This window comes from Numida meleagris, chromosome 4 (assembly GCF_002078875.1).
Source record: "Numida meleagris isolate 19003 breed g44 Domestic line chromosome 4, NumMel1.0, whole genome shotgun sequence".
NCBI classification, from domain to species: domain Eukaryota; kingdom Metazoa; phylum Chordata; class Aves; order Galliformes; family Numididae; genus Numida; species Numida meleagris.
The window spans coordinates 23,005,237-23,023,544 of record NC_034412.1 but is presented as its reverse complement, the minus strand read 5'-3'; the positions used below and the strand labels follow the sequence as shown (position 1 = coordinate 23,023,544).

At 51.1% G+C, this 18,308-nt stretch overlaps 3 protein-coding genes across 19 annotated transcripts in view; 1 reads left to right on the top strand and 2 right to left on the bottom strand.

Moving 5' to 3' along the window:
* Positions 1 to 3,351, top strand: part of NGEF (neuronal guanine nucleotide exchange factor) — a 45,246-nt gene extending 41,895 nt beyond the window's left edge. For 3 of the 4 annotated variants that reach the window (XM_021393462.1, XM_021393465.1, XM_021393464.1), the window contains 3 exons: positions 38 to 117; positions 542 to 646; positions 987 to 3,351. In XM_021393462.1, coding sequence (XP_021249137.1) covers positions 38 to 117; positions 542 to 646; positions 987 to 1,159 — 358 coding nt within the window. In that variant the 3' untranslated portion in view covers positions 1,160 to 3,351. Of the gene's footprint in view, positions 1 to 37; positions 118 to 541; positions 647 to 986 lie in introns of those variants that run through there. The other variant, XR_002437707.1, reaches the window with a different exon arrangement.
* Positions 3,700 to 10,711, bottom strand: C4H2orf82 (chromosome 4 C2orf82 homolog). 3 transcript variants are annotated; one of them, XM_021393469.1, is made up of 3 exons: positions 10,627 to 10,711; positions 4,433 to 4,618; positions 3,700 to 3,836 (listed from the first exon to the last, which is right to left on the bottom strand). In XM_021393469.1, exons 1-3 carry the CDS (start codon positions 10,694 to 10,696, stop codon positions 3,727 to 3,729), a joined length of 366 nt encoding a protein of 121 aa, XP_021249144.1. In that variant the 5' UTR covers positions 10,697 to 10,711; the 3' UTR covers positions 3,700 to 3,726. The 3 variants fall into 3 exon arrangements, with proteins under 3 accessions (XP_021249144.1, XP_021249143.1, XP_021249142.1); XM_021393468.1 differs by lacking the exon at positions 10,627 to 10,711 and adding an exon at positions 5,501 to 6,179 and having other exon boundaries at positions 4,433 to 4,615; XM_021393467.1 differs by lacking the exon at positions 10,627 to 10,711 and adding an exon at positions 5,501 to 6,167.
* Positions 13,151 to 18,308, bottom strand: part of GIGYF2 (GRB10 interacting GYF protein 2) — a 73,039-nt gene continuing 67,881 nt past the window's right edge. For all 12 annotated transcript variants that reach the window (XM_021393449.1, XM_021393454.1, XM_021393457.1 and 9 more), the window contains 3 exons: positions 18,039 to 18,208; positions 17,528 to 17,675; positions 13,151 to 14,897 (listed from right to left, as the gene is read on the bottom strand). In XM_021393449.1, the coding sequence (XP_021249124.1) occupies positions 14,830 to 14,897; positions 17,528 to 17,675; positions 18,039 to 18,208 (386 nt within the window). In that variant the 3' untranslated portion in view covers positions 13,151 to 14,829. The remainder of the gene's footprint in view (positions 14,898 to 17,527; positions 17,676 to 18,038; positions 18,209 to 18,308) is intronic.

Genomic DNA, 18,308 nt, shown 5'->3' with positions numbered 1-18,308 from the left:
CTCATGCTCATGGCCTCCAATTCTCCCTCTTGTCCAGGAGTGAGATGAAGCGTTGGATGATTTCACTGGCCCCAAACCGGAGAACCAAGTTTGTTTCATTTACATCCAGAGTTTCAGGTAAGAGTCACTGCACGGTGTCCAGGAGCTTTTCACCCCTACTCCAGGGCCCCTTCTGCACTGATCTCCCCATCCAGCCCCAGGCTGGAGCCCTCCGGAAGCCAGCCTCTGCCTGGGCTCCCCTTGTATTTCCATGACACCCACTTGTCTCCAGACCTGGCCCTGACCTTATTTCCCTCCAGCCCAGGCTGGGCCACACCAGCACTCTCCACCCTTCTGCGCTGCTCAGTGGATGGCTGTGCAGAGACTTGTGCCTGGCTCCCTTCCCTGCAGCAGTCCTCCCTGTTGTGCCTCCCCTCCCCCCATGGCCTCGGCGATGTTTCTCACCAGATCAGAGGGAGCATTCGTAGAGCTCGCAGCATTACACCCACCTGAGCTGCTTCTGCCTCAGTCCGTCCCTCACTCTTGCCCTGTCCCCCCGCAGACTGCCCGCAGATCCAGTGTGTACACCCCTATGTGGCCCAGCAGCCAGATGAGCTATCCTTGGAGCTGGCTGACGTCCTCAACATCCTGGACAAGACAGATGACGGTACAAGGGATGGGACAGGAGCCGTGGAAGGGTGGGCAGCCAGGAGGGGTCCTTCGGCCACAGAGAGAGAAGGCAATATCAGCACTGCAGCCAAGAGAGCTGACAGCAGAGCAGGGTGTTACCACCTCCTCCTAATGCTCTGCAAATCCAGGCTGCCCTGGGTTGGGGTAGGGCTGATGCACCACCCGACATGTAACCCAGAGCTGTTCTTACCCTGAGTAGTCAACAGCAGCTTCCAGAAGGCACTGCCAGCTCCGCGGGCTCTTTCCATAGCAGCTGTCCCAGCATGGGAGTGACAACCCATCCTTCCCTACTGACACCCATCTCTCTCTCTGCTTAGGCTGGATATTTGGGGAGCGGCTTCACGACCAGGAGAGGGGCTGGTTCCCCAGTTCTATCGGGGAGGAGATCCTGAACCCCAAAATCCGAGCCCAGAACTTGAAGGAGTGTTTCCGGGTGCACAAGTCAGATGACAGCCAGCGGAGGAAACTGGGCAGCAGGAACCGCCAATGACTGCTGGTGTCCCCAAGCCTGGGGAGCGCGCCTGGGAGAGGGACAGAGGACAGAGGCTGCTGGCTGGGGGGACACAGAGGCGGTGCTGGAGGCTGTGGCACAGGACCTGGTGTGCCACACCAAGCACATGCACTCTTGAACGCATGGACCTCAGTTCCCAGGCTGCCTGCCATGCTTTCTGCTGTGCTGAGCCCTCCTTGGAGAGCAGTGCTTCGAGCTGGCTGAAATCACCCTTTTCCAAAGAGCATGAGCCCGAACTGGCACCACATGAAGGCCCTGGGTGCCGGCCAGCTGACCAGCGAGGGAACCTGGGGCTGTGGGGGGCCGAGCTCCAGCCCCAGTTCCCTGTGCATGTGCCAGCTGCAGCCGGCTCTGGCTGCTTGGGAAAGGCTCGCGGCAGCAAGTGGAACTCAGCAATTAGTGTTGCCCGGTTTGAGTGCTCATGCCTCATCACTACCTTTTGAGCTAGGGGCTCTCTTAGAGACGCACCTCATAGGGTTGGGAATTCCAGCAGAGGAACCATCTCACATCCCTTCACACTGCCCACCCCCAGGACCCCATTTCCCCAGCAAAGCCGATGGAGGCATCCCTTGGGTCGGCCCTTGATCTGCTCCCCAGTGCTCTGAAGTGCTTTGAACACAGCCCTGCTCCACCAGCAGCCCCACCTCAGAGACCCCAACCTCCATCCCTGCTCACCTGAAGGCCTCAAAGCCCATCTGGGCCATACCCCATGGCTCACCCCTTCTCTCAGCTGCTGCAGAAGCATGGCACCATGGCATTCCCCAGCTGCTCTGGTGCTCAGGAGGATGGGCTGCACATGGTCTCTGCTGCGCCCACTGTGGCGTGCTGCAGGGCTCCAGGAGTGCCAGCAGACAAGCACCATGCAGCAAGCGACAGCACCCCAGGAGCCGCTGTGCTGCTCAGTAGAAGGCTCAGCAACACGCCTGCATGCTTGTAACCCACACCTCCAGCTGCGCACAGCCTCCCTGTACAGTTCATGTATATATGCAGTCCTCTGTCGCCAGCAGAACTACACCATCGCTTCGTCCAGTTGTGGTACTGAGCATCGCATGAAGCCCCGGGCACAGCACTAGGAGCTGCCGGGCACAAACACCACACCCAGCAGCCCTGCAGCAATGGCCTGCTGTGCAGCTGCCTTGCTCCAAACAGCACCATGTGTGGCCGCAGCCGAGGGCGCTGGGCTACAGCATCAAGTATGCTGGTCCTGAGCTGCAGCCACCACCCGTTATGGAATCAGGGTTATTGGGCATTTCTGTAACGCTGCAAGGAGTCTTCCAGGCACTGCGATGTGCTGTGATGACATCTGGGCTGTATTCCAGAAGGGGACAGAGAGCAGTGTAGGGTCCTGGTTTCGCGAGGCGCGTGCAGTGTGGGCTCAGGACACAGCTGGTGGAAGCTGCAGCAACAAAGGGAGCACAGAAGGGGGACCTTCATTGGGCCAGCTCTGTGCCAGCACACACGCAGGGCCGCAGAGAGGGCTGGGACAGGTCTGCAGCCTCCAGCTTCATGCAGTGGGCTCACCTGATAGGGACACCCCAAATCAGGCCCCCAGAAAAGCACCCCACAGGCACCGTCTGAGTGCAACCACACCTCCAGGTCCGGGTCCAGACCTTGCAGCAGCTGCAAATTCCCCAGCACAAACCCTGGAGGAGCTCCAGCCTCAGGCAGCCCTCCAAGCTACCCACTGAAGTGAGCACATCGCAGCCCCTCCAGTTTGGCAGAGCCAGAGCCAGCACAGCCCCGCACTGAAGCCCCACAGAGGTTGCTTCTCAGTACAGAAGCGCTCTCTCACCCAGCAGAAGCAGCTGTTCACCAGTGGAGGGGCCCAGATTCCCCAGTGTCAGGATACCAGCACCTCGCTGTACTGCTTGCAGGAGGGAGAGGGGCCCAGGGCTGCTACCTGCTGTCCCCTCACACCCTGGACTCACTCCAGCTGCTCCAGCTCTGTTGTGACTTTTTATGACTTCAAACCCTAGGCACAGGCTGTGCCACTTCCAGGCGCCAAATGGCATCCAGTGTTATTTCTTCAGACCCAGCCCCGCACGCCTTTTCACGGGCCCACAGCTGCAGCCCCCAGCCCCTGCCAGGCTGCCAAGGTGTACTGAGGGGAACTTCTCGTCGTCTCGTTTTCCGTGTGATGAAATACAGCTGAATGAGCCAGCGCCAAAGCAGTGTGCCGGCATCTCCTTCCTCCTCATCATCGCCACAGGACCACAGGCAGGGGATGGAAGAAGGGAGAGAAGAGAACGTGGCATGGGGTGACACATGGGGGGAACTGGGTGGTTTACAACACCTGAGCAGCCCTTTCCCACCAAGGAATACTGTGCAAGGCGATCCCCAACACCATTACCTCTGTAGCCCTCCCAGCTCTGTGGCTGACACCGCTGCAGTGGAGCTGCTAGGGCTCAGTGCTCCCAGCAGAGCCGCACGCTCAGACCAAGGAGCAATGTGGGTATAGCACCACTGCCTGGCGCTGGGCCTGGGGTGCTCGAGGCAGACGGGGAGCAGACAGAGGGCAGTTATGGTACAGAAATGTTTTATTGAGTTCAGGAAGTAGAGAACTTTCTCAGCGTGATGACAACTAAGGCCACGAGCACAGATGTACCCAGAAGGGACGCGATGACAATGGCACCGATAGCTCCGGGCCCCAGCGAGCCTGCAGGGACAGAAATCACAGTGGGGTGAGGTGGGGAGGATCCCCCCTTTTGCCCTGCACATCCTGGCCCTAGGGCACCCTCCTGTCCCCCCCATATGTCCCACTACCCATGTCCCCCACAGCTGAGGTGTGACCCTATGCTGTGGGCTCCTGTCTGGCCCCCAATCCCCTGGGCCGGCTGCTAGGGACAAGGACAGCTGCCACAAACGGGGTGCTCACTCTCTGCTTTTGCATTACATCTACACCCAGAGCCTACTTGTGGCACAACAGCAGGCTGCTGTAGTTCAGGGATCGGGGGAGGCGCTCACACCCTATTTCCAAGAGCAGAGTTCCAGGCACGCTCCTGCCCAGGTTCAGGTGCTTGCAGTAGTGCCAAGGGCGGACCCGGGGCAGGAGGAGGCCATGGCGGCTGCTGCGGGGCTGGCCGGGCACCCCACAGCGGAGAGCTGCCCGCAGGGAGGTGGCCCTGAGCAGGCAGTGCCTCCCAGCAGCGGTGTGGCTGAGGGGGACAGGCCACCTCCAGCCCCCTCCCGGGAGGTGGCAGGCCCAGAAAGAGCAAACGCACAGCGAGGATTTCCCGAATGGCAGCCGCGTACCGTCCCCGGCATCCAGCCGGTGCAGGTGGGTGGTGTCCTCGGGCTCCAGCTCGGAGGTGTACGGGGCGAAGGCGGTGGCGTCCGAGAGCCGAGCGGTGGTGGCGGCGGCGTCATAGGGGCCGGACCCGGAGGGTAGCTCGGCCGGCTCGTTCCACAGCGTGGGCACCGGGCCCCGCGGGTACTCTGCTGGGAGACGAACGGCCGCGGTCACTGCTGTGTGCCGGTGGCCCCAGGGTCAGCGCGTTCACACAGCGTGGGGTGCTGGGGGTGCACAGGTCGCAGCCCGTGGGGGAGCCCCAGCTCCCTCTGCCCCCCCTGCACTGTGCCGGGAGATGAAAGCAGCACCGTGCTCTGATGTTGCCATTCACATCCTGTTATTCCTTCCCCCCGTGGGGTTGGGGAATACACCAGAGCCCTCCCTGTTTGCGTGTGGCTGAGCCCAGCGCTCGCCATCAATGCTCAGCTTGTTCAGGTGGGCCCTTGGCGGCAGCAGGAGACATTCCACTGCTCCCTGTGAAACCGCTGGGAATGTCACACCGCGATGGGGAGAGACAGGGAAAAAAAAAAAAAACAAGCAGCATCCAGCGCCAGGGCCCGCCTGAACCTGCACGGCCATTCTCCAGGCTGAGAAGGAAGGGACAGAAGAGTCAGAGCCAACAGCACGGGGTGAGGCACAGAGCCACTGTGCAGGATGGACGGTGCCAACTGGCAGCAGCATACAAGCCTTGCACAGCAACAGCCCTGTGTGGCTCCCAGTGCCCATGGCCCTTATGGAGCCGTCTCTGCAGAAGGGGCGAGCGCTGGAGAATCAGCGCTAGCCACTGCTCTGCACTTGGCAGCAGCATCCTGCATCCCAGCAAGCACCAAAGCTCAGCTCTAGCCTTCCTCAGAGCTCTCGGTGCTGCCCACAGAACCAGGAACAGAGCACTGCTCTGGACTAGATCGGGAAAGACTTTTCTGCACCCAAGAACACGATAGGATTTGCACTGAGCTCCCAGCTTAACTCTGGCCCCAGCAGCAGCCCACCAGCCCCAGACTGAGATCTGTGCCATTCCCACAGCGACCCACCCAGGGCAGCTCTGCAGAGCAGCAGTGCCATGTCCTCACGTGCTCGGCCCATCCATGACCCCCACATCAGAGGCAGCATCCTGGGTTCTCCAGAGGAGTTCTGTGCCCCATGATGGTGCCCCAGGAACACCCATGCCCTCAGCAGGGCCCCTCCCAGCCCACCTCACAGAGCTGCCCAGCGGGGCTGGAGACGTGCTTCCCACCCAGAGGCCCTTCCAGAAAGTACCACGTCCCCTGGATCTCTTCTACAGACCCTATAGACACACATTACTTCTGGAGAAATCATGGCAGCTCTCAGAGCAGGGCACAGAACTTCTTTCTGATAGCCAAGGAAGGAGAAAGCAGACTAATTTGTTTATGATCTTGGTGATTTTTAAGACCTAGATAGAGTCCTGAATGGCTTCTGGGTGTGTATTTTGTTAATTCCTCTCGTTTGATTAAAACATGCTTTCAATTCACCCTCACAGAAAGGGCAGTGTGCTCAGCATCAGCTTTCTGCCTCAAGTTTGTGTGGTTTTAACAGTGCTCCAACACCTGAGGGACACAGCTCCTTTCAGAGGGGCCTCACTCGAGGGGCTGATTGCCTCAGATGCTGCACACCATGCAGTGCCTGCTGCTGGCATCCCTGCAGCATCACTCCAGAGCCCTCAAGGGATAAACACCATCTACAGAAGAAAAGGCAGCAGAAGGCCCAGCGCCTTCTTGCACATGGCTGCCACCATCCCAACAGCGGCAAGGACACGGCACCTGAGCAGCCTGCTGCAGGGACAGAGCAAGCCACAGGACATCCATAGGGCTGGGGCAGGGCACAGCACTTTCATCTTGAATGAAAACACAAACCTGAAACCCAAGGATCAATGGCAAAGTAGCATTTGCTTTTCCTGTTCACATAAGAACTTTGTAGAAATAAAGAGCTATCAAGAAACACGCTCAAACACATTGTCCATCACAAGAGCAGATATCAAACACTTGAGTTATGCACCAATCTCAAGATCAGAGCCAGCTGTAAGGAAACCCACCCAGGACACCTGCAGGGCTGGTTTGCCCCAGGGCAGCTCAGCAGGTGGGCACACGGAGGGTACGGGTGAGTGTCCCTGCCCTGCCTGGGGCCCAACTCTGCAGGCTCTCACTCAGCAGTAACTGCCTCAACACCAGAGCACAGACAGTACTGCCACTCCACGGAATACACAAACGCACTTGGGAGCACTTCAGGGAAAGATGTGGAACAATCAGAATTATTGGGGTTTTACGGTGCAGAGATGGAACCCAGAAAAAAAGCAGACTAGAAGTAATGCAGTATTGGCCAACACGCCAAGTAGATGGCACCTCTTCTTTCTCCTCTACTGCACTGTGTATCCTCCCTCTCTGCAGCACAGTTAGTTATGGCTGAAGTCAGAAAAATACAGATATCAGTTAGTACACTACAAAGAAATAATGGAACGGGTTTTCTGAACAATGCAGAGACCCACCAGGACTACAGCTACACAGACTGTGGGGGGAGCCAGGGGTGGGCACCAAAGCTGACACAAAGCAGCTGCATCCCATGCTTGGTGAGGAGGTGGGCGAGCTGCCAGCACATCAGCGAGGTTCCTGCACCCCAGATACCAGATGGCTGAAAGATAAGACTGGAAAAACCTCCACCAGAGATAGCTCAAAGAGGAACACATCTGAAGGACCCGCAGATGAGCAGAGCCTCCCACAGGCGGAATGCTGGACCACGTGGCGGGCGGATGGAGCCATCTGACACCCCCATCCCTGGGCATCGGACACCAGCGACCACCACTTCTGGCACAAGCTGACTTCAGGACCTCATTACCCCCAAAGTCTCTCAACTGATGACAATGAGATGTACCCCCTCCACGGGGTGACGCTTGTGGGGACAGAAACGCAAGTGCTTTGGGAGGACAGGTGCTCATGTTCCCAAGCAAGAGGCAAGGCACCTGCTGTAACCTGAATGTCGCATGCCCTTCCATCACTCACAGCCATTTACAGGCTGACTTGATGCCAAGTTCCACAGCTCACATCCTTTCAGAACCTTGCGGCTTTTCTTCTCGGCTGCAGATGTTTGCATCTTTTTACGTTGGTTACAAGGAGGTGACCTGCTGCCTTCTGCAGTAACCTTCCACCTCCAGCCCAGTAACCTTGGCCAGGAGATGATAACAGCGTCCGTAATTTGTAAGGAGCATCAGTGCTGAGCCAGCTGGAATAATGTCTACAAGGAGTTGCATTCAGCCTGGACAGACCTGCTGGAATGACTGCAGCCTTAAGAAGTTTACATGGCAAACTATTTACTTCTCACATTCTAGCGCTCGAACACTTCAAGAACTTTCTAATAACCCTCTCACTGCGTTATTGTTGAGAACAAAAATATGTGGCTACAGAAAACAGTCCCTGGATGACACCTTCTCCTATTCTTTTTTCCTTTAGCATAACAAAGGGCATCTTCTGTTCTGCTTCTTTCCTTCCCAAACCACCCTACTGCAGCGTAACATATCTCCGCGTGAGCTCAAAACACAAATCCATGAGCCCTTTGTTCAGATACAAAAATGCACAACTCAAAATAAGGCCTTGCAGAGCCTTCCTGCTGCCCTGCCCTTTCATGTGGGGCTCTGAACCTACAGAATCATGAAGGTTGGAAGGACCACTCAGATCACCCAGCCCAACCACTGACCCATGTGCCCCTCAGTGCCACATCCACCCTGTTCTTGAACCCCTCCAGGGGCAGTGACTGCCCCGCTCCCTGGGCAGCGCGTGTCAGCACCTAACCACTCCTTCAGAGAAGAACTTTGTCCTAATACCCAGCCTGACCTTGCCCTGGCACAGCTGAATGAAATTGCCTCTCATCCTATCACTGTCACCCGGGAGCAGAGGCCGACCCCCACTCCACCACAACCTCCTTTCAGGCACTTGTAGACAAATTGGCTTTAGCAAGAGCAGAAAGTCACTCTGCAGTCTTGCTGCACTCTAGGGCAACGTGCCACCTATGTTTTAAGGAAGAGGAAACTGAAAGGATTTGGACACGCAGAAGTCCTCCCGTTTGATCTCTTCCCGTTGCACTAGATGATGCAGGCTAAGGGGCTCTGCTGCTTTCCCCTGTTTGACAGATGCACCACTGGGAAGAGCTCAGCAGCTCAGAGGCATTCCGGCTTTCTGCAGTTGCAGAGCCCTGACCCGCCGCTCAGGAACCAGTGGGTGAGAGCAGAGGGAAGCGCACGGCCCAAGGCGCTCTGCTGCCCCAGACACAGTAACTGCATCCACAAGGACGGGAAGGCCGTGCTGACACAAGAGAGCAGGGGCTGGCCAGCCCCAGGTAGCCGCAGCAGGCACAGGGCCAGCGCAGGGCTGAAAGGAGGCCTTGATGGCAGCACAAAGGGCAGCCTGTGGTGTGCAGCACTGGAAGTGCGAGTGCTGCGGTTCTGATGAATGTGAAAGGAACTTGTTGACAGAAAGGCTAGGCTGCATGCATGTGTGCGTGTGTGCGTGTGAGTGCCCAGAGAGCAGAGGGCTGCCTTTGCGCTCTTCCCTTCTTTGTCAGCACAAGGCAGGAAATTTTCTTTTCTAAGGGGGTGAGATGCAGAAAAATTCCACTGCCCACTAAAGGGCCCCATGCAGAGGACAGGGACAGGTAACTCCATTCTTACACAGCAGAAAACTGCTCTGCTCTGGGGCAGCTCACAGCCCTGGCTTGTTCCCCACGGCCCAGCTCGGAGGTAGCACAGAATAAACTTAAGGAGGCCTCACACATTTGAAAGCCGACAGAGTTAGCACTGAGCCTCTCCTGTGCTCCAGCATCCAAGCACGCACCCATCAGTGCAAAGCTCCTGGCCCCACAGGGAGAGCCAACACTGAAAGGTTAAGATAGAGGTAAAGAACTTCCAGCTCAGAGAGGAAGCAGGTCAGAGCTCTACTGAAAACCAGCTGATGTCTGCAGAGCTAAAACAAGTAGTTAAGACTAAGACCTCACCTGGTCTGTGGGAGGAGTGCTGCCACTGCTCCTCAGTGAACAAGCACAGAACAAGCTGAAACTTGGTGCTTAAGTGTTTAATGCTGCAGTATAGAAAAACCAAAGCCCAGTGTTTGAGAAGGAACATATCCACTTTTTAGGGCTTATTCAGCAGTTGCTTTAAAAGGTTTCTCAGCAAGAAGTCATCTTAGAGCAGCGGGATGTGGGGAAACACCAGTGGCAGTGCTTCTGCTCCCATCCCTGCAGACACTCCAGCCAGGCACAGTGACCAGCTCCCCTCCCTGTAGGACAGCTCCTCCAAAAAGAAACCCGCGCAGCTGCCAGCCAGGCCCTCCTGCTGGACAAGATGCAAAGAATGGGTTGCGAGGGAGCTGCAGCCTTCCTCCAGCTCTTAAGTCAGAAAAACAACTCAGGAAAGCGAGCACTTTGCTCTCCTGTCACGTTGGCCTGAGCCATCCGTTCGGTCCTGTCTGCATTTAAGAGGCTTCAAGAGGAGCAGATGGGTCCGAAGTTGACAACCTCCTCAACAAAGAATGCCTAACACAGAACAGGTCTCACACCAACCCTGCTCCCCTCACAGCCTGTTTGCTGTTTGAGGCCATGTGTTATAGCCAGCCCTGCGGGGAAAGCCAAACCATGCACACCTCAGCTTTAGACTGAGCTCAGTGTTTTCATGGATGCTTTCATTTCTGTATCTGCAGCACCGGCAGGGAAGTGCTCTGCTGCAGGGAGGGCACAGAAGGCACCAGAGATCAGCACAGTCTTGAGCTGGAGGAAAATGTTTTTCCTCCATGATTCAGGACGCTTTCCTACCACAAACAACAGACAAGTAAGGGTCCCACCAGCTGCAGAACACAGCCACCTCCTGCAGCAGACCTGGCTGCTGGGTGGCAGTCACCAGCGCTCACGCAAGCACTGCTGCTATTCAGCCTAACAGAAGTTAAAGGATTTATTCAGTTTTCCCCAACAGAAACATGGACTCAGGATGGAGAGTACATTCTTAGTCAGCACTACTCACCGACTCCAAAATCAACTTCCATCACTCAACTATATTTCAGTAAATACGTACGGCTGCTTTTAGAGAGGGACAGGAGGAGAACAGAGGCAGGTTAGTGAAGATCTCCTCTTCTTTTGGAGTTCAAATGCAAACGCAGACCCTTACCTGCCATCACGGCGGGCAGCAGGAAACACAGCGTCAGCAGGAGCGGGTGCAGGGCTCTGTGGCAGGGCATGGCTTCCCTCAGGAAAGGCGTTGGCAGGAATTCTTAAACTCCTCCAAGTAGGAAACAACTTGGAAATGTCGCTGGTATAATAAAAACTGGGTCTGGTCAGGTCCAAAATTCCTTCACAACAGCAAGTGGACAGAGCGCGCGCAGCTCAGCAGACTCCCTCTCTCTGCCTCCCCGAGCACACCTCCTCCGAAGGCAGCTCCACCCTCCAGGACCTGTGCCTCCGAGCCCATAGGCAGCAAGGCCGTTTGCAGGGACCCTGCCGCCAAGGCACCGGGCAGCTATTGGCAAGCCTGTCCCTGAGCCGTGGGATGCACTTGGGATGCCTGGCCCCAGGCAGTGCCCAGCATGGGACAACACAAACTGCACCGGGACAGCTACCCAAAATAGAGCACGCCGCAAGGGCTGGGCTCTCCCGTGTGCAGTTGTGTTCTGTCCCAGGTGGGCACAGCAAAAGAACAAGGGCCTCGATCTTTTTAGCTTAAAATGCTTTAAGACAGAACTAGAGCAGCTCGATGGCATCCTTGTTTTGTGGGTGTAAGAGGTGGACCAGGAGCTACGTGTGGTCCACACTGCCACAAATGCCTCTTCGGAACATCTTCCAGAGGAATCTGCTACGCCATACCATACCGGCATCCTCCCTTTCCCAGCTGAACACACTGCCTCCTCCCACAGCATTCTGCCCTTGGTTCTGCCCCTCCTGATGGGCTCACCAGAGCTTCCCAGCAGAGGAAACTGAGGTTTGTTTTCAGTCACGTGTGCACTGATAGACATTTTGGAAAGAACAAAGTGAATGAAGAAGGGGACGCTCCAGCTTGCCAGCAGAGGAATTTCATGAGTATTTTTAAAAGTTATTATTACAATACAGTATGAGGATGAAATACTTCGTTTTTGTTCAGATGTTTAATTAAAAAGTAATAATCATCCCCAGTACCAGTTCTTTCTGTTCTGAAAATAACAGTTTTATCGTACATTTCAGATGCAGAGCTTTCTGGGAAAGGATCCCTCTGCATTCTGGCTTTGTGACAGCCAGCCAGACCCAGCTCCACTGCCCTTTAAAATGGTTCTGCCTGGTGCCGTTCTTGGCAACAGTTCTTTGCTGTGGGGGGACGTGTGAAATCCAGAAGACTTCACGCTGTCCCTGCAGCGAAACGAGAAATTAGGAATTATAACCTGGTGACACGTACTCAAAAGAAACCTCAGATCTCTCGCATCAAACTCAACATCATCCTTCAGACCTCAACGCAGCCCTGTTAGCCATCCAGGTTCATGTCCAGTCTGAAAAGGAGAATGAAGTGCATGAATACATCAGCTGCAGATGCAACATTGTAGCTCCTCATTTTTCCCAACCCTAGTGAAACTATGACCTTTGCTACTGAAACAGGCCCTTTTCATCCCAGAGAGGGTGACAGGGCAGTATAAGGTGACCTGAGCACATAACCGGAACACAACAGCATCTTGCCTTCATGCAAAAATAGAAGTCAGCATATTAAAATACTTGAGAACAACATCTCTTCCCTACTGGACCGTTACCCACAGACTCTCAGAAGCCCCACAAGGTCCTCAGGGCTTGACGAGTTATTGCACATTTTCCCTGCTTGCATTACTGCATTTTCATTTAGCAATCGGTGAATTGGTCGTGTTCCCCAACTGAGCTGGAAATGAACAGGCTTTTGCTTACTGTAGTATTCCAAAATTAGCTTGTAGAAATGAGATCATACCATTAAAAAAACCAAATACTTATGAAGCAGATACCTTATACACGAAGGTTGAATTAGAATTTTAAAACAAAGACAAAATATCATCATCGACCCATACTGTTCCCTCCAAGACAACAGCTAAACGTAACTCAGAACTACTACGTAAGTTAGTTCTTTACCGACTCGGTATTATTGTGGTCACGGGAATGGCTGAAGAACATTCATGGTTAGCCTTCACTGGCATTTCCCACTCAAAATCAAGCAGCAGAAAAAAAGACGACATAATCTGAAAAGGGAAGACTGCGAGGTGTCTGCATGGCCTTTACGCTGGGGGGAGAAATAAACGCTCATTTAGAGAAGGGAATTAGAGCGAGGGTGGTTACCAACTGGCAGAAGAAAGGCTCTGTGAGCAAGGGTTTGCAGTAACAGAAAGCCAGCCATGGCTTCACCTCTCCTGAATTAACAAGTGGGCATGCACACATCCCTGTACACAGAGAGAGGGACGAAAAATTAAAGCTTTCTTGTCAAAATTGTCCAATCTCAACTGACTGCTGTTTATTTGAACTCTAAAATTATCAAATAGGAAAAAACCAGCAGTGTTCCTCACCAGGGAAGAAATAAAGCAGCAGTTGTTCCATATCCTGTCCATTTCCTTGTTTCGTGACGAAAGCTGATGAGAGTTGAGTTTTGGGTCAGTTTTAGCACCAGGAATTATCTCAAAACTCAGCTTTGACAAAAGCAAGCAGAACATTTGCTCTCAGATATAATACAACCAGGTTTTATTTAAGTTCTCTCTTTCCCTCCCCTCCCACACTGGCAAAAGTTCAGAGGGAGTTTAAAGTTTTGTAAACATTTTAACTACCCCTCTTCCCCCTTTTATGAATTTACAAAGCAAAGGAGACAGGGAGACCAGATTTGCAACAGTTCCAAGTCTCTCCATGCTATTGGATCCAAAAACTATATACAAGTCTGCAGCAGTCTCTGTATAGTTACTGTACACGTTTGGGGGCTGGGGGAAGAGAGAGGAGGAGGAGGTGACCCCAAAAAATGAATAAATCAAACAAAATAAAATTCGAAGCCAAACTGCTCTTGAGCAACTCAAACTGTTTTCTTTAGGCAGTGATGACAAAGTGACCTTCATACACCTCCACCAAACCTGCACCATAGCTCCCTTTGCAGGTTATACCCCTCTGGGAATGGGAGATGGGACCAGGGGGCTGAAACTAAGTGCATTTGGCAGTTTTAGATTTATTGTGTGGTGTGTGCACGTGGGTGGGTGGAGAAAGGAAGGCGGTGGCAATCTTCTGGTGAGAGAGGAAGGTTGTGATTCCATACTTAAACATTATGGATCCAAGTGAAGGTGCGTGATGTAGTTTTACGTGTAGAAGAGAAGCAGGGCCGTCACTGCACTTAGCTTCGCCCCCCACAGTCTCTTTCCATTACAAAAGGGCATCTCCGTTTGTTAACCAAAGCATTGTTGGAAATGGCAACTAGCTAAGACTGCGGGGGTACAGATGGGAAAGCCAGTGTTCACTCTCACCAAAGACTAGAGATCCACATGGTAAAGATCCTACTGTCTCTTAAACGAGACAAATTTGCAGGAGAAGAGCTGAAAATAAACTGGTCCTAACCCTCAGAAGGTACCATTTAAGGGATAAATTCAACCTGAAAGAAGAGATATCACCCCTCTTCCTCCCCACGAGAGTACAAGTCCCCACTTGTTCAAGAAGGCTGGATATGCTGACAGGAAACTCCAACAGCTTCAACATCACCACCTAATGAAGACAGACTTAAGCATTCCCTCCAAAAATAATGTGCTGAGAAGGGCTGGCAGGGGGGTGTGCAACTTCAAACCAACCCAAGCTAAACTGCGCCCGCCACCGCCCCTCTCCTGCTGTCGCCAGTTCTAAGGTTAGCTTATGAATGCAACTCCTGGCTGGGAGAGCACCTCTTGCCCTGATGGAGCGCAGAAGTCAGTATCTGTGTGGCATTTTGTTTTTGACCAACATCTGTTAACCACAAACTCTCTCTTCACGACTGCAAGTGTTGGATGTGGTAAGAGTAACCAGGAGAGAGAAGCAACAGTTTTTGCAGAATCCCAATTGATTTTTTTCCAGGTATGTCAGTAGAAGAAATCACAGCACAGTGAAAGCTTGCTGTCCAAACGAGCTTTGTTGTGAACAAATTTGATCTCCCACCCTCCCAGGACTCTGAACAAAGTTCAGCTGACTCCCGAGCAGACTCTCAAGACAGCAGGAACAGTGCCTGTGCAGTCCTGGGCAGAAATTGTTTACTGGAACCAGAAGCAGCAGCCTGAGATGACTGATTCTGTGATTCACTGCGAGGCGAAGAAGAATGAATGGTGGAGAGTACTGTGTCCAAAATGGAGAATCCAGGGTTAACAGATGCAGCAAAAGCCAGTTGATTTGCACATGCTCAGTAGTCTTCCAAAGTCTCTATTTCTCCCATATTGAGCCGCTCTGATGAGGCATTCACTGAAAACCCTGTAAAGCAAAAAGGAGTTGTGTTAAATCCGGTTGTGGTATATTTTGTATGATGCAATGCATCTGTTACATGCAGCAGCTGTTTAAGATAAAGTGAGTAACACATACCGAGTAAAAACCCAAAGGAAAATTAACTATGGGCAGATCTAGTTACCCAGACTGCTTTTTTTTTTCCTCCTTAATGAGTCAAAGGTAAATTGTATACTTAGCTAAGTATCACTTGGTCTTTAAAAAACAATTGGCAGAAGCACGGTTGCAGCTTTCATTGAGAAGGCACCTGAAGTGCAAGATCTAGGCACTGCAGAGATGTGGCTTGGCAGCCTCTTGGAAGGCAGCATGTTTGGGTCAACTGGTACTTGAAAGTACCTATCACACCACTTACACAGTCAAGAGGTAGAAACAGATGCTTTGTGAACTCAGAAGGGAAGTGTTGTTCATGCTCAGCACTTCAGGAGCAGTGAGCAATTCTACTCCTTGCTTTTAAAGCACAGATGCATGCAGAAAGTCCATGCAATTCCATGGCTTTGTTGATTTTGTTATTTGAAGTCTCCTAGCTCAGGAGGACAACATGAACATGTACAGAAGTACACAGAGCTACAGAGAGGGCTCAAAATGCATCTGAACTTCTACCCAAACTCTTAACAGTGTGAGGACATGTTTTGACTTCTTCCTCATTCTTATATCATCATTTTCTATATGGAAGAATTCTGATGTTTTACACGATGCAACTTTTCCACCAAAATTCCGTTTTTATTGTTACACCAACCCCATATGAAGTATAAGAAAGAATAAAAGTCTTTTCCATGTAAATATTACTTAACACAAACCTGGCGTTTATTGCCTTGAGTCTGCTATATAACCTCCCCTGTGCTACACTTTTCACATCCACCACTTTCACCAAAGTGTTCTGCTCAGTATGTCTAAGTAAACTGTTCTGGCTCCCTCTCGTGGCAGTATGTCACCTAGAAACTTCTGGAATTATTTTTTTGTCATCTTTAAGAAGCTGCACATGCTAGTTCTCTCTGCTGAAACGTCATAATTGCAGTTAATGATTTCTTTCTAACATCAGAAGAGTAGACTTTTTTTTTTTTTTTTTTAATTGAACTGATGATCCACACTGAACTCACTGGATTAGCATCTGTTAGTGGCTTAAGTGAGGATTCCACTGAAGTGTTCGATGCACTTCAAAGCAGGAATTACCAATTTATAATTGAAGAGCATTGACTGAGGATTGGTTGAGGACAAAGAGGAAAGAAAAAACAAAAGGCATGGTTCTGTTTGGTTTAGAGTAGTGTCTTGCATGTGGTAATTATCTGCGGCTTTATACGAATATGAGCTATGCAGCACCAGTGCACTAAATATGTGCCCAGTGCAGTGCCCTAGGTTCCATTTTATTGTACACAGCACAGATGTGGGCACATGTATTCCACAGGAATACCTCAGCTAAGCATTGCATACCACAATACTCAGTGATGCCCCTGTTTCTTAAGGGACACTTAACAGAAACCTTTCCATCAGTGGGGGTTGGACTTGATAATTCACAGAGGTCCCCCTTCCAAGCCTGTAGGTTCTGTGATTCTGTGTGAATGGTATAGTGGCAGGTTAACAACTATTCTCACATAAAAAGAGAGACAATAAACAAAATACCACTAACTGACATCAGCATCTCCACTGCCTCGAATTCAGAGCTTGTGATCACATTTTATCTTCATAACTTGACCATCTTTTCTGACTAAGATGGTTAGTTTGTGTTGAAAGGCAGGAAAGAATAAAGGCAACTAAGCCTCAAGAAGCTAACTGTTCATCATGAAGAAACAAAACACGCTCTTTTTTTAGAAGAATCTTTCATGCAAATGTGAAAAATACTTAGCATGAATTGAATGGTACAGGCATAGGTCAACTCAAAAGAGGAAAGGCAGCTTAGCTGACATCTCTAAACTACTTAAAGGTTTCCAAATAATAAACAAGGTATTGAAGAGGCCTTTTCACAAGGAAGACAGGAATAACACTCTCTTAACTACCTCTGTTCTAAAAAAGCAGATCATTGCAGACAGACAGTTTCTTATGAGCAGCACAAGAGGCTCAGAAATCTAACCTTTCACATTATCACTCACCTCTACTAGCACCCACTCATAAGAAAACGTTAAATTATTGACATTATACCACCACAAATGCTAGATATCTAGCATATATTTTTTTACGGTACATAAAACAGCAATTTCAGATGTATCTGGAATATATTTGTTCTACTGCACCCTTAGAAGTCCAGGCTATCTAAAAGAATAGCCATATGTCCATGATACGCCTGTCTCAGGAAAACAACACTTGCAGTATGTACAGGAATGTACAAGAGACTCCTCTGATCAAGTAGTGTGATCACCAATTTACAACGCTACCTTGTGCTCTGTGTATCATAGTCTCAAGGCCTGCTCTGCCCCAGCAGCAGAAACATTCAGTAAGTTTTTCCATGAATCTGATGCATTATTTAAAGAATTCTAATACTGAAACAAATCCTAAGGACGTCACCAGCTACCTTTGCTATTACTATTCAGTATTTCCATTTAGGTTAACAAGACTTCTACAATTCTCAAGGCTTTTCCCAGAACAAAATATTAGTTTTGAAAACTGACCTAACAAGCTGGGATCTGCTCGAACCATTTTCTGTTTCTTCTTTTTCTTCCCACTCTGCACAGCTTCAAAATTCGATTGCTGGTTGTTACTCTGATTGGTTTGAAAGACTGAATGTAGCGAACTGTGGTTCATTCCCCACACCGAATCCTACGAAACAAAACAAAGACAATATTATAAAATGGAAAGAAGTTTTGTTTACCTCTACTTACACCAAATTGCTTTCTACATCACATGTGGTAACATTAAGCCACCAATGCATCCATCCAATACATCTATCCCATCTTCTTAAAGTGTATCAGTGTGCTAAGGGATTATTTGTTCCACAGCTGGCCTCAGCTGTTAATAATAAAGGATATTTGATTCTGCAGTAAAGGCTCGAAATCTGCTTTATTCTCCACAGTTCACATGACTTGTGAAGTCCTGCTCACACTCATGAATCAGAAAAGCTGACTCCACAGATTGATATACAGAAATTATGTACTCCTAAAGACTGTAGCAGGCAAGATGTACCTGTTGCTGCTGTTGTTGCCGCTGCTGACTGGCTTTCTGTTTGGCACGGCGCTCAAGAAACTGCTTGGCAAACTCCTTGGCCTCAGGAGTATCTCCAAGATATGCTCTGATGTAATCATGGACCTCATAGGGAGACTCTACTTCCTTCAGGAAAGAAACAAACGTGGGAACTGCAAGAAGAAGGCAGACCATGAGAGAATGTGTGCAGATGTGTGAATATGTGCATGCAAAAACATAACCTTTGGATTTTTGTTTCAGATATTTGCTAAT